The sequence below is a fragment of the Thunnus albacares genome, chromosome 4, assembly GCF_914725855.1.
Source record: "Thunnus albacares chromosome 4, fThuAlb1.1, whole genome shotgun sequence".
NCBI lineage: Eukaryota > Metazoa > Chordata > Actinopteri > Scombriformes > Scombridae > Thunnus > Thunnus albacares.
Genome location: NC_058109.1, coordinates 24,367,754 through 24,391,829, shown reverse-complemented (window position 1 = coordinate 24,391,829; position 24,076 = coordinate 24,367,754). Strand labels below are relative to the sequence as shown.

The 24,076-nt window shown below is 39.3% G+C and overlaps 1 protein-coding gene across 2 annotated transcripts; it reads left to right on the top strand.

Annotated features, from left to right (window-relative positions):
• The first annotated feature begins 348 nt into the window (after nucleotides 1-348).
• mapk14b (mitogen-activated protein kinase 14b) lies at nucleotides 349-22,610 on the top strand. Of its 2 annotated transcripts, none has more exons than XM_044348252.1 (12): nucleotides 349-834; nucleotides 8,081-8,210; nucleotides 13,464-13,522; nucleotides 14,652-14,763; nucleotides 15,395-15,424; nucleotides 15,640-15,687; nucleotides 15,821-15,935; nucleotides 17,072-17,143; nucleotides 18,600-18,679; nucleotides 19,804-19,882; nucleotides 20,211-20,384; nucleotides 20,503-22,610. In XM_044348252.1, the coding sequence occupies exons 1-12, from the start codon at nucleotides 716-718 to the stop codon at nucleotides 20,568-20,570; spliced, it is 1,086 nt and encodes a 361-aa protein (XP_044204187.1). In that variant the 5' UTR covers nucleotides 349-715; the 3' UTR covers nucleotides 20,571-22,610. The 2 variants fall into 2 exon arrangements, with proteins under 2 accessions (XP_044204187.1, XP_044204186.1); XM_044348251.1 differs by lacking the exon at nucleotides 18,600-18,679 and adding an exon at nucleotides 19,144-19,223 and having other exon boundaries at nucleotides 352-834.
• Nucleotides 22,611-24,076: the final 1,466 nt, after the last annotated feature.

Sequence of the window (24,076 nt, the reverse complement as noted above, 5' to 3'; positions counted from 1 at the left end):
GCTAAGAGTATTATATGTGGTGGGTATCACTGTGAGTGAAAAAACATGAAGTTCAAGGTTATAGATTTTTTTTATTTTCAAGTGTTATTGCTGCATTAGTAACAGTTTTGAGGTTGTTTAGTCAAGACTTGATTAATTTATCTCATAAATCTGTTCCTTAACACTAGTGTGATTGTTAATTTACATTGCTTCATTATCTATCTATCTTTGAACTAGTAAAACATTGTAGTAAAACACAGTGATTGAAAAAGGGAGATTCCCACTCATGTCTGCAGCTGTGGGGACGGGATATCCCCTGGTTTCCCAATAGTGACTAAATTCTCGCGATACAATAGCTGCTGTCGGGAACGCGCTGTCACGGAGAGACGTACGCGTTCACGTTTCCGCGCGCCCAACAGAGAGCGCGAGAGTAGGGCGAAAAATCCAGCGAAAGCTAGTCCAGCCTGACCCGAGCGCGATTTGTGGAGGAAGTTGTCTCCAGGAGCCCCGACGTGCACGGAGAGGTCTTTTTTCTTTGCACAACTGCACCTTATTTGCACAACTGGGCGGCTGAAGTTGTTGTTTGATTCAGGAGCGTCTCGATTGTGAGTTTTCACTGGAGAGCAGCACCGCACCACGTCGTGCCACACGGGGAGGAGAGGAGAGAGGAGAGAGAGGGCAGAAGTTTCCGCTGGCTTGTTTTGTCACTGCGGGGCTGCTGGTGAAATCCGCAGGAATGTCGCAGGAGGATAGACCCACTTTCTACCGACAGGAGCTCAACAAAACCGTGTGGGAGGTCCCGGTGCGCTACGAGCACTTATCTCCCGTCGGCTCCGGTGCTTACGGATCCGTATGGTAAGCAGTTGTTGCAGAGTAACTATCGAGAGCACACAGCACGGTTGCACAACGGGTCCCCACTACCCACAGAGGCCCATCAGAGCTACCTCTCTACGGGGCTGCCTATCAATCTGTGGAGGGTGCCAGTGGAAGAGAGAGAGGAGGAGGGGGGGGAGCGGGGCGGGGGGGTATTACTTGTGCCTTTTGTTTACATTTCATACTATACGATTTGATAGCGCATCGTGCACGCTTCGGGGCGGCTCGCGTATTCTCGGCGGGTGGGGATTATTCTTGTTTTTGTGCACATTATTTTGCTTTGCTGTCCTACTTTTCTCTTGTCCCGTAAACACCTGTGTGTACTGTTACATTTCCAGTAAGCACGATAAGTCCTCCACAAGCAAGTTTATTTGGATTCTTAAGCGTTTGAATGTGCAGGCAAAGTGCCCTTAATCGTAAATCAGTCTGTCTCCTGAAGAAGGGCTCATCAGTGGCATGTCCATGCTTGCATCATCTGCCAAAGATCCGATCTGAGCTCATTATACAGCGAGGGTTGACCAACACCCAGACAAACAATCGTCTTCCACCAGTATGGCATTGTCGTCCTGCATGTACAACCTGGTACTTTGTACATCCGCACATTGCATGCATTATGCATTTTTCCAGTTGGGTGCAGCCTGCAGAGTGCCAGAAGGTCACGTGGTTTTCAGAAAGTAGGCCCCCTCGTGCATAGTGAGAGCTTTGAATAGGAGCCCATCCGACTACGACGATGATGACTCTAGAATGATGTCACCCTTTCTCTCGTTGTGGTGCACCCATGACTCACGGTCCCGAGGTGAGGTAGTGGCCTCAGCCTCTGACGCTTTTTAGTCATCATCAGGCCGTGGACGGCAACGTCCCGTAATTATAACTTTACTGTTAATTTTACTTGAACTGTTGAGCCATGTGTCCAGTTATTAGTGGTGAACAAAGGATAAACCATGACCTCATTTCTTACCTAACACTATCACCGGGCAAGAAACTACTAGTGCAAAGGAAAGGTGTTCATGTTCACAATATGTTTCTTGATAAAAATCTATATAAGATGTATTCCTGTGAAATGTGCCAAGAATATACATCAATGCCAGGTCTGAAAAGTGCTTACAAATGAAAAGTTTATCTTCTCTTAAATCAGTTATCTCTGATCAATATCTTTATGTCTGCCCTTGGTGCTCCACACTGTGTACAAAAAAGGCAGACGCATCATTCTAGAGCTGCAACTAATGATTGTTTTCATTTTCTACTAATCTGGCAATTATTTCTTTAATTAATCGCTTCATTGTTTGGTCTATAATGACTTTAATGTGTGATTAATGTCCTGTGCTACCTTGTTGTTTTAGTGTGCTTGTGTTTTGTTTTAATAGTTCAGATCTTTTTAACTTGTGAAAGGGGTCTTTGAGTATCTTGAAAAGTGCTCTATAAATGTATTATCGTTATTATTATTATTTCCCTAAATCCAAGGTGACATCTTCAACAGTCCAAAACCCAAAGATATTCAGTTTACTCTCACATAAGACTAAGAAAAGCAGCAAATCTTTCGATTGACCAATCATTGCAGCCCTACAGCACATCATTCTCTGTCTTACCTGCAGCTGCTATGCAGTTGCCTTTTTGAGAAAATTTTCCACTGTAGTTGCCTGTATTTCACAACCCCAGCAAAGACCTGTCATGTTTAAACTCATCTCTTCATATGGTCACCAAGCCTTTGGAATACTATAGCTTACAATAAAAGTGGTATAAACAGCAGGGCGTTATAAAACCCCTTCGGAAGGTATCTGAAAAGTATAAATAACCTCACAACACTTCCTCCAGCATGTCACGGCTGTTGATCAGCTGGACATACATGCTCAGTCGGTCAGTCGGCAAAGTCTTTGTTGCTGCTGCCATGACTTTCTTCAGGCTCTCAGCTTGAATTCCTCCCGACTCATAAATATGGAAAGCGGATATACTGCGTGGAGTTTTTTAATCATTTCTCCTCATCAACCTGCCACTCAGATAGAAGACCTACATGGAGGAGATCCAGGGTTGTAGTGTACAAAGACAGAGCTCACAGCAATCGCTGCTGGCTGGGATTACAGTATGGACTGTGTGCCGAGTGCCTCGTGTTTTTCACTCTAGGTTTCTCAGCTGAGCAGAAACAAGCATGAAACCATACAGACCCACCAGGCATGTATGCATATTAAAGCAACGGCTCATTCTCAGCTCAATATGGCTCTACAACAACATACTTTTCTTTATGAACAGCACAGAATTTTAGAAAGATTTGCTGTTGATGTGTCGAGACATGAGTTTTCTACAGATCTGGAGCAAAAAAAATCTGAGTGCAGCTTGGTCTACTTTAAATTTCTCATTTTTATTTTTTGTTGTTGTTGTTATCTGCCTAGGAAGTCACCAGCTTTCACACGTGGTTTCAGCATCTAGCAGGACATGCTTTTCTTCACTAGTTTGTCTCACCTTTGAAGCCTTTTTTTTTTCTTGTTCTCTTGCCCACACGTCCTGTAATATGTTATGTGTTGTCTTTAGAGACAATGTATAGCTTTAGATATTTTGCAGATTGAGATTATATTGTAAAAATGTGGCGACAAGGTGCAATATTTGTGGCAAGTTCTGGCTGACGCACTTGGTTTTAACCTCAGAGAAAATGTGCGTTGACTTGTCTCCAAACAAATAGGAGGCTCAAGTGTAAAACCAGCAATTTTACACAACTTAACACCAGCATTCGGTCATGTGAGGTACCTGACTGAATGCTTGTGTGATGTCAGAGGAGTAAAACTGTTCATTTTAGTATAAAGTAATGGTTCAGAGTTTAGAGCCTGAACACATTTTGGCGTGCTGACATCATGGGTGCTGAGAAACCTCAAAAGAGAGAACTTTTCAGCTGTCAGTGGCATCCAAAACATGACCGGGATGCTGCTTTTTGACATGTAAAGTGAAGGGCAGCATGTGGTTTGATTTTGTAAATCTCTGTATTTCAGGCAGTATAGAAGAAATGAAATGTGTGAACTCCGTCTGACCAATGACTTTAAGTATATGACATGTTTTTGCACAATATACTCTTGAATGCTCTCTATAAATAACAGTGAAGTTAAAAGCCTTAAGATGAATGTCTCAGAAAAAATAGCCCAACAGTTTGCCTACAAAGGCTATAAGCTACCAGACTATAAAACATTTCAACAATGCAAGGTGGATAAACTAAGAGACTCATTCATAATTAATCATTGTTTAAAAGTTGCTGAACTAGTCACAGAAAAAGAGGAACTTCATGGTTTAGTCATGTTAGGAAAGTCGAGGCATAAATAACTTGATCTGTGAGATCAGGTGGACTCCATGGTTTACCATCATCTGTGAGCAAAGCTAATCAGAAAATGAGTGTGTGTTTAAATGCCCGGTAATAATTTGATTATAGCTGGAGTATGGAAATACTGAGATTATTGCAGCTGCCATGCAAACATCATAACCAGGTTATCTTACTTTCACTGAGGTCATAATCAGAGTAAGCAAGTTTTTTTTTTTTTTTTTAACAGAGCTGGATTAATAAGTCATTGCGCTTTCCATGACTACATTGTGAAGAGGTCAGTAAAAAAGCCTTTACTTGCAGATTATATGAATCATTGTGAGCATAGGTAAGTGTTTACTGACAAAGATATAGATCTGATGATGTGTCACTAGCTACTGGAAAGCCGTATGTCAGGGAATGTGGAACTGATCACATCACTGCTGAACATCGAAAATACACTCAACACTCAAAACAACTTGTTCTGCTTCTCGCTACTCAGTTTTACTGGTTTTTAAATACCTGACTCCGTCTGATTAGTTTTGTTAGTCATACCCATAAACATATTAAAATACTGGTATTTATAACTGTAGACTTATATAACTGCTAAGTGTCCTTTCCATGATGACAGAAAAAATTAGGATGGGCAGATAAGAATTTTTTATGTTCATAGTTTATTATCAAGGTTGCTCTGAAAGCAAGCACGCCTGAGAAATGTTCATATTTGATGTAAAACATTGTCAGATATTACAGTTACAATTTGAATATGATTGACCATTTGCATGCCTCTAAATCAGCCATGAAAAACTTCAAGTGAGCGCTGAAAGGATTTGTACACCAGTATTCAGTATGTGCACATGGTCACGTCATACAGGTTAGATGGGGTATTGCTGCATTTGACTTTTATGTCATTGTCAGTGAACGGGGTTAGGCAGGGTGGGTTATTATCTCTATTCTTGTTTGACTTGTGTATGGGTGACGTGTCAGCCGCAGCTGTTAAACGCTTGTAGCACAGGTTGTGTTTTTAGTCATCTAACTACCAATCATTTTAAGTATACACTCCTGGTGATGACTTTGATATCAGATTTAATGCTGGAAAGAGTGAAGTGGTGATAATTAGATGTAAAGAGGCTAGAAAAATTGTAGTTCCTCTGTTCTGTTAAGTGGCACTTAAATGCTTATAACATCTTAGTCATCCTTTTACATATGACATAATAGATGGCAGAGATGTACAGTATTGTGTTAATGTTCAAAGTTATATACTTTAAGGTAACACTTTAAATTACAGTCATGAGGCTGCTATTGTGAGTGTTTGTCAGCAGAAATGTATCCACACTAGAGCTGCAGTGATTTTCTCTGTATCATTAGAAGCTGAATATCTTTGGTTTTTGGACTGTTGGTCGGACAAAACATGATATTTGAAGACGTTATCTTGGGCTCTGGGAAATGAATGAACAGTTTTTCATACTTTTTGACATTTTATAGACTAAGCAATTAATCAATTAATTAAAAAATTAATTGGTACAGTAATGGATAATGAAAATAATTGATGATTGCAGCCCTAATCCACACGTCAGGCTCTGATAAGGAGTCTTATGTATACATGTATGTACAGATTGGACATATAGAGAATAACAATTTATGCAGTGGTTTGATTTGACTAAAATCTACAAAAGAAATAGATCACACACAGTTTTGGTGACTCTGGTGTTTATTTATGCACTTTAAGAATGTGTAATGGATGACAGTTTAATGCGATAGTCTATCATTTTTCTCTTTAATCTCTTCTGCACGTTATACCTTAAATAAAGAGAACTGTTGACAAGATGGACAGGACATTGTTCTGTGATTTACAGCATAAGTTTGTCTGTATACTCAGGCAGCTTGTCTGTCAGTCAACATACTGCTGACAATCACTGCTTCCCTGTGATGCCAGCCTCAGAAGGTTGCTCCCTTTACAGCCCACATTTTTATGGTCATTTGTTATTGCACTTGCATTTATTACAGACTAATTGAATGGTGTATACTTAGACCTGTTTTGTTTGTCCTGCAGATTAGCAGCAGTTTTTAAAGACTGTATGCATGTCTCTTTGTTTTGTCACGTAGCTTTCATTTAGTCTGTGTTTACAGAAAATGGGTTTTCCCTTACAAGTGACACAAATACAAGTTGTTCTGCAAAACTGGAACATAGAGTACATTGAGTGTGGGAGATTATCTCTTACTGGAAAAAAATACACCACTTATCTTAATGTTGTTATTATGGATGCGTAACACTCAGGACCATAACTTTATCACCAACGCAGATTTATTTTCAACGCTACTAACAGCTACAGTATAAACTAAAACATGTTGAATTCTCAGTCATATGCGGATAAAAGATGAAAAGTGAGTTCAGATCTCTCAATCAGTCTGTAAAATGTCTCCAGAGGAAATTAATCTCTTCTCCTCCCTTAATAAGTAGTGTTGACAGCTCAACTTCACTGAAAGGCTACAGTGCAGCTTAAGATTGGGTCAGTAGTTCAGGTGGTTTTAGCTGCTTGCTCCCATGACTGCATGGATGTCTTTTAACCACTCCCTGCAGTTACTCCAGATTCAGTTTCAGCAAATGATCTAGTTTGCAAAAGCAGTTTGGCCACAGTGAGGGAAAACATGCATGTGTCTGCACAAAACTGAGCTCAGATTTTTCTTCGAGACTGATTTTGCAATCATCCATTTGTGGTGCAGCTTTAGTGATTGACCTGGAAGGCATGTGGTTTATTGTAAGTGGGTTGTGTTCCCTCAAACATACAGGAAATGCAGTGATGTCACACTTCTCGGGGAAGCTAGGCCCATCTGCCTCTCTTTATCTCTGCCACCCTCATGTTGTCTTTGTCTGTCTGTGGACAATTGTCTTGATTTTACAGTTTGTATAGGATTTAATCAATTCTTGATCATAGCGGAAGAATAGTTACTGTCTATCCTTACTGCGAATTGTACAAATTTTAGTAACAGCGTTCCCTTATTGTTAATTTCACAGCCACAGAACAAGAACACACGTCACTTTTGGCTTGTATGTTACTTTCTTTTCCTTTTTCGCCACACCTGTTTCAGTAACAATGAGGTATTCAGTTACACCATTACAGTGAGTGAAATATACAATGAATGAAAGGATGAATGAGGACCAAAGCACACACGGACATGCACATTGCCCACTCATGTGGACAGCTTCAGCAGAATTAAAGGGCAGGTGCTGAGTTCAAAATTAGGTAACAAAATTGGGAAACATACCTAATTATTGGAGATATTTTTCTTTCATTGTTATGTTCTCAGTGTTCTTATAATAAGAATAGTACTCATACTGTTTTGATGGATTGGCTCCACAAACAGACATGCTGTAGTCAATAGGGTATTTCTTGGATGAATTAAGAATAATAAATTCTTATATGAAGCTGTAATAACCCACATTCAATAGCAAATGGCAAGTGGTCTTAGGCATCATATGCTAAGCCAGACAGTTAGGGTTGGGCTATATTTATAGTGCCAACTCCCTGGAACATCTAAACAGCCTTTTGTGAAAAAAAGATGGTGTAACTCTGCTTTTTTTTAATGCAAATGTTCAGAATCCAATGTTTCCTGTAAATTCTTCTTGCTGTAAATAATTAGTGGATTTTCATACTCTTGTGCCATTGTACACAATGCAGCTGATATCCGACAACACGTTAGGTCGTGTTCCCCAATACAGCCTCAAGCTGCAGTGTATAATAAGAAGCGAAACCAAGAGCTCAGTGTTATGCAATATTTGCTTTGTTTACTGGGCTACAGCCACCTACGCAGTCTAGTGGAATATATCATTCTCAGTTAAATAAAGGGAAATGTTTTAGGTTTTGATATGACAACTATTCCTGGCCTGATATAATGTGCTTGCTTTTTGTAATAACATCTTACCGGTTTTCAAACACTTTGTGTGTCTTTCAGTTCAGCGTTCGATGTGGGGTCAGGCCTGAAGGTAGCAGTAAAGAAGTTGTCCAGACCCTTCCAATCCATCATCCACGCAAAGAGAACCTACAGAGAGCTACGGCTGCTCAAACACATGAAGCACGAGAATGTAAGTCACCTGCAGCCGACCCAACCACAACCCACAGCCTCAAATCTCCTGACTCCTATATGTATGTACTGCTCTGTACTTAAAGTCCCCCCTCCACAAAAGTGTTTTCCTTATTGTTACTTCAGTTGGATGTTTGAGCTTCACTGTGCCACGTTTGACGCTAGAGGGCTGTTTACTCATTCATCTGCTGAAGGGGGTTGGGAGCCAACTGGGGTCCAGTATGCAACTTAGACAAATGTGGTGAAGAATTCACTGAGAATGACTTTACAGTGAAATAGGTCCTATTTCCTATAGGTCTATGTGTCCTACAGTTAAACTTTTGAAATGAACAATATTTGCATACTCATAGATTCTGAATTATTCAATGAGGAAGAAGGAGTAGATATAATTTAAGGAATTTTATGAGGTAATTGAACTTCTTTGTGGAAAAAAACCCATATTAGACACAAGTAATGATTCAAAGCAGAGTACGTAATTTTATGTTACGTAATTTGCAAGCTAACTTGCTTGTTCTCCAGGCATTTAAGTTGGCAAAGTAACGTTAAGTTATATTGTCTTTGTGGTGCAGATTGTTAGTTACACTTTTCATATTGTGTACTCATGATTATTATTGAAGCCAAACTCATAACTGTAATGAGAGGAGCAGATCATGGCACGATGAAACAAAGCGACTGCACGTGCCGCAAAAATAATGTTACCTAGAAAGTTACCCGGAGGTGTGTGTGTGTGTGTGTGTGTGTGTGTGTGTGTTGGTACTGTAGTCTATAACTTTGTGATTGCTTCTACAGTTTCTAAGCCATGTTCATATTCAGCCTGTATTGTCATTAGGTCATCATAACATGAAGTAATAACCTACCTTTAATGAAAAGAATTGTTTATTTATTTATTTATTTATTTATTGCCACAAAATAGTCTGTTCAGTTTGGTTTGGGTTTTACAGCTACATTGTCATCATCTTTTCAAATTAGCTGAAAATCATATTTTCAAAAGTTTGATTATTGTGGAGGTGTAAACAATAGACATATAAATGCAACAGTAGTGGTAGGTTAGTGTGTAAGTGAAATTGTGTTCCTTGGTAAGCTATGTTTAGGCAGGTGAAAGACAAACAGGCAAACATAGGCATGAATCACCCACTAACACTATTGGCACCTGCAGATATTTTTGTAAACAATCTATTATTGGTATCAAGAATTTTCATATCAGTGTTTCCTTCACTTTTTTGTTTGTTTGATAGCTGTATGTATGCAAATTATATACTGTTATGCCTATGTATGCAAATTATGTACAATAATTCATTGTGCCAACAGCAGTGATTTGCATCTGATGCATCCAGGTCACCAAAGTGTTACTCAAAAAATCCGTCAAGGGTTGGCAGGTCTGCATTGCTCACCACTGCTTATCTTGTTACGCTGTCTGTATGTTTGTTGTTGTAGCAGATAATGACTGAGCTCATTGTTAAGATCTGTCTATGGGACGGAAACTAGAAACTGAAACTGTAAAACAGGAAAACACTTGTAACAGCAGTGTTTGAAAGTTTAAGCTGTTGTAAAATTACTTGAAAAGGGTTCAAATTGCAAGTGTAAAATTGAGCTTTGATTTGTCTCAAAAGTTCCAGTTTTCATTCACATGAGCTCCTTTTGTGAAGAATGTAAACAACCTCATTCAAAGGCACTGTACACAGGACAGGCATTTGTTGACAAACAGTAGTTTTGACACTCTCAACAATCTACAGTCACCTAATTCACTATGTAGTCGTCAGTATGTACACGCATGCATCAACACACAGACGTTCACTCTATGAACGTCCAAGGTCTAGAACAAACAGGTAAACTACTGAGCAGAGCCGAGGGCGTTACTGAACACATCATTCTCCTTCCAGCTAACCTGCTACGCCACGACAACAGGAGTTTAACACAATCAGTGGATTTATGTAATGGCAACAAAATGTAGCGTAAAGTGGTTTCTAGTGTCAGTTTCATGTGTGACAGCGTAAACATACGCATGAGCTCGCTGGCCTTATGCGAAGGGGGCTGTGGTTGATGTGATGTCCTGTTAGAAAAGGTTCTCCCCGCGACTGATAAAAGCATGTTGTGCTGTATCGTTCTACGAGCAGCGAGTCACCAAACAGGTTTACAGCTGCAGTCCCATCACCTTGTGTAGTGTGTATTCTCCTTTCATGTCATGTTGTTGCTGCAGCAATTTCAATTCATGCCATTTTACTTCAGGGCAGTGGCTTTAGTTCCTCTTCTGCAATCACTGCTTTGGTTTTGGTTTTCTGTGTCTGTGTGTGTGTGTGCAAGCAGACACTTGCCCACAAATAAAACGCAAACACAGTTCCTAGTTGCTGCTATAGAAAGGTACTAACACTGTGTGCTAGCCAGTACATCTAGCTAATACTTTGACCAAATAGTGTGGCTTTTATGTATTACATAATGGCAGTGGGTATGGTTTGTCAAGCTGAAGTGCAGGTGATGGGTTTCTGTGTGGGAGCAAGTCAATTGGTGAATGTGTGAGTAAGACTAGAGGTTTCTGTTAGCGCTGGCTTCTTTTTAGGGGAAAAAAAGGAGGAAATTTACATTGTAAAGAGTTTGCTCAGTACCTTTGTGTTAGCCATTGTAATAGTTAGAAAAAGCTTGTTATCAGTGCTTACTGATGAGTGACAGGGTGAAATTGTGCTATCGTCAACCTGCAGGCACAGCGAAGTGAAGCAGTTTTAAATGACGCACACACAGAGGAAAAAAGACCTCGCAGCTTGAAGAAGTATGGAAAATCTCAAAGGGGAAAACCCACCAGCAATTTAAGACCAACAGTACAGCAGATCTCGTGGTTAGATGAAAACCCATCTCTTGACAGTTCGTTTAATTTCATATGAATATTATTTTACATCCCGTAATTGTCTTGAAGGACCCGTTTCACACCCTGGAAATTCATGCATCGCCTCCTCAGACACTCTAAATCTGATCACAGCATATGTTTGTGTCTCATCAGCCTAAGAAATGACTGAAAGGAGGTTATTAGCAACATGACTTGGGATTGTTGATAGTCGGAGCATGCAGAAGTGGCTTTACCGCAGTACAGTAGTTAAATGTTATATAAATGAGATGGGAGGGGAAACACGCAGTTTTTCGCTTGCATGCACGTGTGTTTAGATGAAAGGTTGAGAGGAAGGAATGTACACAAAGTACATTACATGACACCAAACACATTCAGAAAAAAATCCAGGCCTCATCGAGTTGAAAAAAGTTCTCACAAGATATGAAATCATATCTCGTTCCAAAACATAATTTAAACTAGCTGTGGTTCAGTCTGTGCACGCTCAGCTCACACAACACAACTTGTACTGAATGCTGTTTTTTATACAAGCTCTTCTTTCACTACAGTAGCTGCTTGAACATTCCTGTTGTGGAATTAGTGTTGCACGGTGCACTGGTACTGCTAGTGAAATACCTCAGCGCATTCATTTGAAAAACAGGTTTTACAGAGGACGAGGATTATTCAGGATTATACAGAATCAATGCCTACAGTACATCACTGTGCTTATTGCAAGATGCTGACTTTGTATAAAAATGTCAGATAAATATGTCTGACAATGTCTGATATTTTTCAAAACGGAAACATAATTAGTTTTTTTTCTTAGTGTGGTGATCCAGATACCTTATTTAATGAGTTATAATGTCGTTTGTCATCATTAATGAGCATGTTGTTGTCAGATTCCGTTTCATTATAACAGGGGAAATTGCATAAAGCTGTGTTTTTTTTCTTCCTAAATCATCAAAGTGTTTTTAATAGCTACCTATGCTTTACATAGAGAGGGATTCTGTGTTTTGCTCACGCTGTTGCCAGGAGACTCCCCGGGTTTTGATTTTGGAAAGCCTGAGCAGACCAATCAGCTGTTTGTTGTGGCTCCGGTCCACCAATGAGCTGTAAGTTTGTGCCCTGTGTGGGCGAGCTGCTACTGTGTTTTTTTCAATACCTATCCGACTCGGTCTCTCTCCAGGGGGGACGGGGGCAGGGCTGGCACCCCTGGCTTCACTCTGCCAGTGTGCTTGCATGCATGAGTACAAGTGTAAATGTGGGCAGACATACACAGACATATGATCATCCTTCCTCTTTGTTCTTCCTTCCTTCACTATGTTCAAACCCGAGGCTCATAAAAACAAGTTTGTTATGCAGATGTACTCATTATCTAAGTCTTACTTATATGCAGTAGGGTTGCAACTAATGATTATTTTCATTATCAATTAATCGTTTGGTCTATAAAATGCCTGAAAACAGTTCATCACAGCTTCTTACAGCTTAAGGTGATGTCCCCAAATTGCCTGTTTTGTTCAACCAACTGTCCAAAATCCAAACATATTGAATTTACTATCACACATGACCAAGAATAACAGCAAACCATCACAAATGGTAAGCAGATGATAAGCTGGAACTTACTTAATATTTGGCATTTTCTACTATAAAAAATGACCTAAATGATTAACCGATTATTACTCAGTTATTCATTGTAGCTCCTGAAAAATAGAAAAGAGTAAAAGATCTTGCAAAGTGACACTTAAACACATGTAATCTCCAAACCCTTTGAAATGTCGGTGAAGTATAACACGTTCAGAAGTTAGATGGTATCAGAACAACTGGCCATTGTTGCTCTGAGCATATGAAACCAGATGTAACTCAATCTAATATGACACATTACTGAAATATTTTCCTTTGTTCACACTTTGACACACCATTATTGCACTGCTGGTGCCTGTCCTTTCAGCTTGATGCACAAACTTAACCAGATAATGTTTACTGCTTCCTCTAAAATCATATCTGTTGTGGTTATCTGCCCCATTTATGTGATTGAACCTTTTGGTAACCAAAATAAAATGCAAGGATAATCCACTTGACGTCACTGAGTTTAAAAGCAAAGATCCTTGAAACTGGAGGAGTGTAAGAAAGCAAAACTGGGCTGCTTGTTTGACTAAATAAAATGAAAGTTAAGATAATGCTGGATAATTTCAAGGTTTTAATTCAGTAAACACCTGGTAGAAATGTCAAGCAGTTTAGAAATGACACTAAAGCTGTGGTTTTGTTGTCCTCATTGACACAGAACACCTTTACGTAGGTCTTTGGTATCAAAGGGGAAATGAAACATAATGAACATGGCACTGAAACTTAATGAAAACCGTCTTTTTGTTAAATATGAATATGTGTAACACAACGAACTGTTGCTGATGTGTTCTGACCTTTGACCTTTCTATTTGTCTTCAGGTGATTGGTCTATTAGATGTTTTTACACCAGGGAGGAGCTTAGAGGAGTTCAATGATGTGTAAGTCAGACTTCTTCTGTCTGTTTACTCCTGTCTATTAGTTTTTTCTCCGTCTCCGACTCCCTACTTTTCCTTTCAATCTATTTCTCTTCCTCTCTTCTGCCTCAGCTTCTCCTATAGCTTTAGTTGCCTTCCTTCTCACACAATGAAACCATTCATATCAGCAGATGACTGCAAGATTAAGATTAAGAGTGAAGCTAGAGTTACAAATGCACCATAATCCTGCATAACTTCATACAAGTCCAGCATGTGGTGAGTTTTATCAAGGTGAACGTAGAGTGAACACGTGCACTATGCATATAACAGCCAGTCTCCATGGTAACAGCCATCTGGCAGGCTCTGGGGGTACAACGTGTGTGTGTGTGTGTGTGTGTGTATGTGTGCAGAATACTCAATCAGCGTCCTTGAATTCTCTGCATGGTGTGGCGTCATCAGCATGTTGCACATTTGTTGAAATGTGAGATGAACCCACAAACACACACACATGCCGCACTGAAACTGAAAAAGAAAGATATGACCCTTCTTTCTTGTGACCAGTAACACGGTGAAATCAATCCCTCTAATGCACGGCAGAGAAGCACATGTGGCACACACACAACGCTCAAGCGCCAGCCTATAACTGACGTCTTGTTATAGAATGAGGTCAGATGGAGCAGATATAACATACAGTCTGTACATATACAATCGTTGGCCTTCTCCAGCTGATCTGTTGGCTGTATGCCATTAATACTGCAGTATCTACAAAAGCATCCAGCATCTGTTGTCCTGCTGTTGCTCTTTCCACCCTTTTTATATCACTTTCTTCCCCATTTTCTCTTTTTTTTAAAAGTGCATGAATTATATATGAACACTGGCTTTTATTTAATATAGGTGTAGCTGCACAGAATAGTAATGCAGACAAGTTGTGTATATATAAACTTATGTTTTATTAAATAGTTTTTACAGATAGTAATACAGTTAATTGTAATAACTTAGTCAAAGTTCATAATAAAGTTGTAAAAAAAATGCTTTATATCTCAACAAGTAATAATAGTAAGAGGAAAAATGAATTAATGTAAGCTGCAGCAGATGAAGACAGACATGCCAGAAGAAGATGGACACTGCATCTGACTGGCTGTATAATTTGCAGGTACTTGGTGACCCATCTAATGGGGGCAGACCTCAACAACATCGTCAAGTGTCAGAAGCTGACTGATGACCACGTCCAGTTCCTCATCTATCAGATTCTCAGAGGCTTAAAGGTCAGTTAAGCTCCCAGCGTAACACTACTTCTCAGCTCCACACTGACCTCCTTCACCCTGCTTATCAGTTAACTTTACCGAACTGATAAGGTGAAGTTACTAACTGCTATTGAAAATACAGTTCTTTTTTTTCAGATTTGACTGAGTAGATGTGAAACAATACCGGAAACTTACTAAGAAACAGATGGTTGTTGGCTTTAGTCTAAGTTTTGGTTTGAAGTTTTTCTGCAACCAGTTATGGTCCCTGGTAATGAATTCTCTGTTGAACTTTGACATCTGACACAGTAACCACAAAGTAAGAAGGACCAAGGTCAAGGTATCTAAGACAGAAGTTACTGTAAATCATAAGAGCTTGCTCCATCTCTGATGTCAGTCCCCGTGATTGCTTCACTTGCTGAGCTCGATTTCTGCACACAGGAAGTGAGTAGCAGGGAAATAGTTAGCAGAAACTGGAGTAGTTTTGTTAACTCCTGTATTTGTGACACATGGTAGCACACACACAGTACAGAGTACAGTGAGCTATCATTGTTATCAAAAAATGGCAAATGAAATGCACTTCAAGGTGTGATGTGTTCAAATTTAGTGTGTAATTTAAATGTAATCGTAAATATTTTCTTCCTTACTCCCACAGTACATCCATTCTGCAGACATCATCCACAGAGTAAGTTGTGACACTGTTGCATGAGCTTATAAATAGCTCCGACATCTGAATACATGTCTGGTGAAACTTATCAAAGTGGGATCAGTTACAAGGTCCCATTATCATTCGTTATCAGAAGGCCAAAACAATAAATTCCACATCATCTGTCCTATATGCTGTTTGTATTGCTCTTCTGTCTTGTCTTAGAGTTTTCCTTGTTTCCTTTTTCTCCTCAGGATTTAAAGCCCAGTAATCTGGCTGTGAATGAAGACTGTGAGCTCAAGGTGAGTCTCAACTTGAAACAAGATTCACAATATGTGATTTTGGAAGGTGTTCAATGAAGTATACCACCTCCTCATCTCCTTTTCCCTTTGTGCTTCTCTACTTCTTCTACACACAAACATCTTGATCCCACAGATCCTGGACTTTGGTTTGGCACGGCACACAGACGATGAAATGACGGGCTACGTAGCCACCCGGTGGTACCGAGCCCCAGAGATCATGCTCAACTGGATGCACTATAATATGACAGGTACATACACACACACACACACACACACACACACACACACATTGAGTCATAATGTTTTGGGCTGAGAGTAAATGTAGCGTTACATCATGTGCATTTCTGTTGAAATGGCTCACTGACATCTGTGTGTTTTGTAGTTGGACACAAAGTTCACCTTTCAATATAACATAAGGGCAGAAAACTATTGGGGAAAAAAATAATTTGGAGTTATTTTGTTGTTTTCAATATAAATTGCTGATTGAAAATAGAAACAATCCATTTCACCAGGTATATGTAGCTTTTTCTTTTGTAGTGACAGTTGTTACAAATGTATTACACAAGAAATGATTATGGTGATTATAAAGGAACTAGGACAACGTTCAATTTCCTGGTTGATTCAACGTGACGTTTTTTATACAGCGCAGCGCTTGTCAAAGTGGCATTTGATTCCACTTTGCACTTGTCATACGTGGCTTTGTGATGTTGTAAATTGTCAAATAAATAAGTTGTGTGACACTGTTGATAGAGTGCCTGTTTAGTCCACATCTTCTTTTTTTAAAACCAAAATACTTCCAAACAGCAGTGTTTTTTTTTAACCAACAATTCATACATTTATTGTCTTGTGCACTAAATTTAAATGCATAATCACACAAAACACTTGTTTTTTTCATGCTTTCTCAATTTCTTGCAATATTAAACCTTATAAAAAGATATACTATTTAAGACTTTCAAATAAAACAAAGGGATCCTGCTCGCGGTTTCTCAGCAGATATTTGATACAACGAAAGCTTTTTTTTTTTTTTTTTACAGTTGATTCTACAACAAATGAACCATATAAGGCAACAAAAATAGAAATTTCATCTCAAAAGCAACAGTACTGTATGTTTAAGAGAATCTGCAAAAAAAAAAGAATGCTGAATTGTTTATTTTTTTAGTTTTAAAGAACCTTGTACTGATCATTGCAAGGTGATGCAGTCGCTTTGGTCTGTCATACTGTTGAAAAGCTTGAGTTTGGTGAAAAAATGCAAGTCACTTTGCACTAAAAGTAATTACCAAATGAATGTAATGTCACTGATAAAGAATATTAAACAGACAAGTTGTAACATGTTCTAAAGCATCATTATCCTGCATGTTTCCTTTTCATTGTTTACATGTAATAGTGGATATCTGGTCGGTGGGCTGCATCATGGCTGAACTACTTACTGGACGGACACTCTTCCCCGGCACAGACCGTATCCTTCCACCGATGTCAATGCTATGCAAAAATAAAGTGGCTCCTTGGAGCCAACCTGTAGGTCTCCGGTAAATTTCGAGGAGGTAGTAGATGGATGCATTAAGCTCTTGTATGGATATGCTGGACTTGTGATTAGATTTATAGATTAGCTGCATGAGTTTTATTGTCCTCTGCATTCTGGACTCTCCCTCAGTGTTTCAAACACACTCAAAATGTTACCTCCTTCAAACTCACTCAAAAGCATTGCTGATTATTAACTTTTGTGAGCTGCATGCCATAATAGTGAAGGAAGTGTGTGTGTGTGATAGGAGTTAGTCCCCTGCGGTCTATGACTCAGCGCTGCCCACTGTTGTCTCTACTGCTTCTCCACAGTACACCTTCCTGTTTCCCTTCCACAGAGCTACCCATACACAGTAGCAGAGAATAAAGATGTTTTAATATGAAAAACACACACAGGGAGGTGCTTTGTAATCAGGACACGCTGACACACACACACACATGTTCAAATACAGAATTTTGCTGAGCTCTATAGCATGGGCTGGCTGTTGTATAATGTGTTCTTAATGATCAATCAAGCCATCCACTCCCTCACTGCATGCTCTGTGGGTGTGTGTGTGTGTGTGTGTGTGTGTGTGGTGATGTGTGCACTCTCACAAAATCTAAATGACCTGCAGAGGTGGGGGAGTTACCTGCCTACGGAGCTGAGCTGAATATAAAGAGCAGAGTAGTCTGTCTCCTTTTACCTTTCTCAATGAAGGTGATCCTTGCACACGTGTACACAGGCTCCACGTGCGTGGCAGGAAAAATGAAAAATGAACCAAATAATGCAATGCAAATAAGATCTTGCATCTTAAAAGCTCCTGCACATATAACTACAGTGTATTTAGATATAGTGTAGAGAGGCTTATTTTTGGCTTTCTGCCTTATTTTGCCAAAACATTGTGCTATATTTGTGACGTTTAGTGCGGTTTTACAGTTCATTAAGGATAGAAAGCGCTTTCTTTTCTTAATGGTTATTAAATTTGTGCTAGTAATATGTGAGAAGCAGATACTACTCACCACCTAACATCTAACTTCCCACCATCTAATTCTGAACTTCAGTTTAGCATGTTGGCTTGCATGCCTTGTTGTATTAATTTCATAATTACGTAACATTACATGACATTAGAGGAAAAAGCCTTTCCTTATGTTTTGCCTCCTTGATCAGCACCTTAACTCTTTAGAAAAACGGATAATGTGTGGTGTTAATGGACATTTCTTGTTCTTTCAGTCTTTATTCAGTATCCATTGTTGCTACTACCTGGGTTAACTTTTTTTTCTTTTCCCTTTTACTTCAGAATGAATGAAAGATTTTTCAGACACAGATGACAGCTTTGACTGTTGTACCTCTCACCCCTCTCTCCTTATCCAACACCCTCCATCCCTTCCTGTTTTCCTTCATGTGAGTGTGGTAGACATTGATCAGTTGAAGCTTATAATGATGCTGGTCGGAACCCCAGGGCCCGAGTTCTTGATGAAAATCTCTTCGGAGTCTGTGAGTGTTGAGCACCCACCCCACCTGGTTTTGTTGCGCTACTCCTCTTGCCTGTGTTTGTGTTGCCTCTGCGTTGCCCTGGCAAGAGTTAGTCAGTCTCCTACTTTACGCTGCACCTTTTTTTTTTTTTTTTGCTCTGAAAATGCGTTTTCTTAATGGCTTTATTGCACTTCAGCACAAGGCTTTGATTCCTACTTCTCTCTAGCATGTACTATGAGCTCATACAGCTTACTAATCTCTTTATATGACAGAGTAAGACGCCTCTAGTGCAGCTCAGGGCTACAGTGTCCATAAAAGTCTGTAAATACCTGGATACTCCATTATAGGTTAGGTATATCAAAGCTTAGAAACTGTCTTTCTGTGTGTGTTCCCCCTCTTCCACCCCCTCATACACAACTTCTCCTAACCACCCCATGCTCTTTGACTTGTTGATGTTATGATGCCCCTTGACTCAGAAGCTGTAGATATAAACCAGCTGCAGCAGATAATGCGCCTGACGGGGACGCCCCCAGCCTCCCTCATAAGCAGGATGCCCAGCCATGAGGTGAGACACGTGCCCCCCCCCCCCCCCTCCCGCCTTCCCATACGCACCGGCTCTTCCCCAGCTGGAATCTGGGTGTCGAGCCTCAGACGTCCACCAGCCGATACCTATGTTTACATCCAAGAGGGATACATACTGTACCGTTAGACTTGATGTATTGTTTGGAAGTATTTCCTACCATTCCTTTTTGCATTGTCTGCATATTAGCCCCTGCTCTCACTCCACTTATTCCCGTTTCCTCTCTGACTCACCATGCTTGTCACAGCGAGGCTTCCGAGAGTGCTTTGCTAGTGCAGCCAGTGTATTCTGATAAGCAATCTGTCTTGGTCCTTGGAAAACAGATCTTGAGTGTTAAAAATTGGGGCATGTTGTTTTAATGTGTGAGATTTGGGTTTTAAATAAATTAACAGTGCTCGAAGCATGTGTTACTAGAAGGATGTAGAGTTGAAGTCATTTTTGTACCAGGCAAATTTAGTAAATCAAAGTTAAGTATGTCAAAAGATTTTGAGTTTTCAGTCGTAGCACCATTGTATTTCTTTATGATCTTTTACAGTTTAGCTGTTTTGTTCATCTTCCCTCTCAGGCAAGGAACTACATCAACTCACTTCCCCACATGCCCAAGAGGAACTTTGCTGATGTGTTTATTGGCGCCAACCCCCTTGGTAAGTTCTCTTTTCAGCGTCTGTGCCACGCTGACACCACTCCTGGCTCACTGAGTCCCTCTAGTGGTATCATGAAGACCCTGTTTTTATGTTGAGGGTTATTCTCAATTACTGCACGTCTGTCCAGTAGAAAACAATACTTCCCATAGCTACGTAATAACAGTTTTCATGTTAGATTAGGAAAGAGAGTTTGGATGATTGTTTTTATGTGATTAAACACAGGTTGTTATTATCAACTTTCTCTACCACTGACTTTTCTTAATAAAGTCTGTGCATGTCTTTCTTCTCTCACACTCACCATTATACTCTCATTGTTGCCGTGCTCTAGCGGTGGACTTGCTGGAGAAAATGCTGGTGCTGGACACAGACAAGCGTATCACAGCGTCTGAGGCTCTGGCCCACCCTTACTTTGCCCAGTACCACGATCCAGACGACGAGCCTGAAGCAGAACCGTATGACCAGAGCTTCGAAAGCCGTGAGCTGGAAATTGAGCAATGGAAGAGTAAGTTTGGACATTGGGGATAGTAAAGAGAACTTGAACTGCTGGGTAAAAAAAAAAAACAGGTTATGTATTCAGTAAATTGGTAAATAAATATAAATCCCCATTTTCTGTCTCTCAGGGTTAACCTATGAGGAGGTAATCAGCTTTGAGCCACCGTCGTTCGACGGAGACGAGATGGAATCCTGAGGAGGAGGCATCCATCGTTTTCCAAGAAACACTCTTTAAGGACTATCAGTCTCATGTGACTATCCACCACTCTCCTCACACACACACACATACACACACACACGCACAACCACGACATTCAAGTGCCTGCCGTCATTCATCTCCGGGGGACGTTGCGATTTCAGGGATAAAACATCCCGTTCATCCCGTCCTTCACTTTTTGCTGGTTTTGTTACTTTCTCTTGCAGCCAAACGCGCTGAGGCAGACTTTAATTCTCCTTTATATTTTTAGTGAGTTTTTACCTCAGACATTTATTGTTTTAGTGTCCCCTTTGATTCAGAAAACAAGTAATTACATTTCAGTATCTTAAAGTGAATTGGATTCTGTATTTTATAAAGTTATACAACTTAGCAGGAATTAACATTGAATGAAAAACAAGTTGGATTGAAAAGTTTGGAACAGTGATGTGTCTACAATGTATCTTTCTTCCACACATTAGAATTTCCTGTTATTTCTATCAGTGCGTAGATCTGTGTAAATATGACAGCAAACAGTATTTGTACAGAAGTACTTCAGTCAAACCAGTTACCACATTGGTGTAACAGTCATAGCTGACCCCTTTCACAGTATGAATTTTATTACCAGAGTTTAGTCAGAAAAGGTATATAAAGAGATATGTTATTTAATACAAGTGTGTATTATAGCATGGGCTAAAAATATGTAAAATATTCACCTCTCAATGGCACAGACTCAAGGCTTTGTTTTTCTTGTAGAATTCAAGGAGTTACAGTGTCCCTTTTTTAACAAAAGTCTGAGTATGGAAAAGTATGTATCCACTAGCTCATTTCACTCACTCAACTTTTAGATTATAGTGTCAACTCCTTTGCTCCGTATGAATTCTTCTTTTAGCACTTCTGTACTGTTGTTTCAGAGGAATGTTTCAGCGTAGTCACCCTTATCACGACCTACAGTACCACTCAAGCATGATAAAGCCAGAAGTGGCTTGTTAGTCTTGAAATTTGATGTTTTACATCACAACATCATCTGACAATGTACTTTAATCATATTGCATTTATAAAACACAGTACTATTAATGTTTATTGAATGTTGGGGGCACCAGTCTGCCCTGTATTTATGATCTTTTGTCATGTTTGTATATCGATGTAAAAGAGAATATTATTTGTCAAAATTTAAGGTTCTTTTTATTATTTATGGAGAGCTTACAGTACCGGAAACCAAATGTATCATCAATAATCTCATATGTCAGTTGAGCCATTGTGACTGCAGTTACAGCTTGTATCAGAGCCAACAATGTTGTTAAGTTGTTGTGGACAACCATATCCTTTCCCATCAGTTTCACACACTCTGTGTGCTCCAAGTACATCTTGCATTGGCTGACAAACCACTACTCTGTAGACTCCTATTTCTTATGTGTACAAACATTGATTGGAAAAAAATGTTGTTGTTTTTTTTTTGTTTTTGTTTTTCAATCAATGTTTTCCATGTGAACCATTTTAGGAGTCAAATCACATTTACATGTGACATACAAGCTATATCCACAGTTGCTCTGGCTAATGTCAATCACACAATATCAATGTCTTCACAATTTCATCGGCATCTGCTTGTTCTCATGTAGTGCTTTTTCTAATGTATTATTTTATTATTTGTGTGTTGAATCAAGATTTGATGTTATTCTGTGATTCTGAAATATTGTTTTTTTTTTTTTTTGAGTAATGCTAGAACCATATTTGTCATTCAGTTGAATAATTTAGTAGGGCACATGTTTGTGGGAAAGAGTGTACGTTTACTCACTGGATGCTGAAGGGCAAAGCTGAAGCCTCATTCTTTGTAATATTAAAACAACCGCATCAATTTGATAGGATATTTATCTCGTCCATATCCCAATGTCAATAGTTAATTTGGTTATTGGTTATGCTTTCTTTGCCTGAGATGTGTTCATATCTTTTTACTATGTTCTATACCACATGTACTAAGACAGCAGGCCACGCCACCTGTAAATACCACCATTAGAAAATAAAAACTACTATTTTTCAAATCTGTAACAGTGTACAGTTATATTGTGGCACAGTTGAACCTGCTGGTACCAGTAGGTGGCAGCATAGCATCAGTAAAGCAAATAGTCTGTCAACATGTAGATCCTTCTATGGATGACGAAACCTGTAAGAACGGGGAGGTGAAGCAAAACAGAAACTTATTTAAAATGTAAATAAAACTTAAGCTTTATTTATTTATAGTGTAAATCATCAAAGGAGTCTGTGCACACTTCACAAATGAAATAAAACATCAGACACACATGGATGCTCACATGAACACAGGCAGAATCCTCATTGTTATATATATACAGCAATAACAGAATCAAAGTTACCACCTGAGAACTGTAACCCCTGTAGAGGTCAATTGAGCCTGTAAATGGTAATAAATAGATAAAAATATAGGTAATAAAAATGCGTAAAGGAAGAAAACTGAGTGAGTGCATGCTCTCAATATGTTTCACCTGCTTTAGGTGAGACTCCTTCACAGTGTAAAACAGATTGCTGTCTGAATGCTACATGCAGGCTGATGGCTGCTTTGATGCTTTCAGGGCCCTCATGGGCTCTCACTCTAACGAGTCTTATTTATGAAGGCCCATGAAAGTTATGAATAAAAATGCATGAAATATTCAAAATTAAGGGACACTAAATTCAATTTTAGACTTTGAGTGAGTTGAAATTATGAGTCATTTCAATGTTATCTGCATGGGAAAATAATCTTATTGAAATTAGACAGTTATTGCTATATATATATGGCTGCTATATATATGCATATGTATATTAATAATTTGGTTACTTGATGATCTGGGGCCCTTCTGCATTTAGAAATCTTGCCCTTTGGGCTTCCCTGAACACCATGGACTAGATATAACCACTACTTTAAAGTGCAAATGCAAAATTTTTCAAGTCTATCGTAGAATCAGGTGTCCATATAAAACAGATTTTGCTCACTGCAATCCTGTTAATATTGACCCTTCGAAATGCACTTACAATGTAAGTGATGGGACAAAGTCTACAGTTCTCATTTTGAGCAAAAATGTATTTAAAATTTTATCTGAAGATAGTATGTGGCTTCAACCATCGGAGTTAGTCAAATAAACTGGATATCTCCCACAGTTACAGTCTTTTTAGTGAAAAAAATCCCTCAGTGTCTCAATGGACAGTGTTTTCCTGTTGAGCTGCAGTGGAAGTATAGTAACAAAAAGAGAGAATTTAGCACTAAAAAGACTAACATTGAAAGATATTGACTTGATTTGACTAATTTGGATGGCTGAAGCTTCATATTAGCTTCAAAAAAACTACATACATTTTTGCACAGAATAAGGACTGTGGATTTTGTCCCCTCTATCACTAACATTGTAAGTGCATTATGAAGGGATCTTCTAATGGTCAGTATGAACAGGAGGAATGATTGCAGCAAGAAAAACCTGTTTCAGTGTTCATTTGGGCACCTGACTATTGTTTTAGGACACGTG

Bases quoted from the DNA above. Each gene is read 5' to 3' on its own strand.
- mapk14b (XM_044348252.1), top strand. From the start codon at position 716: ATGTCGCAGGAGGATAGACCCACTTTCTACCGACAGGAGCTCAACAAA. The intron at 835-8,080 runs GTAAGCAGTTGT...TGTGTCTTTCAG, and splicing joins GGTGCTTACGGATCCGTATG to TTCAGCGTTCGATGTGGGGT. The intron at 17,144-18,599 runs GTATCCTTCCAC...TGAGTGTGGTAG, and splicing joins ACTCTTCCCCGGCACAGACC to ACATTGATCAGTTGAAGCTT.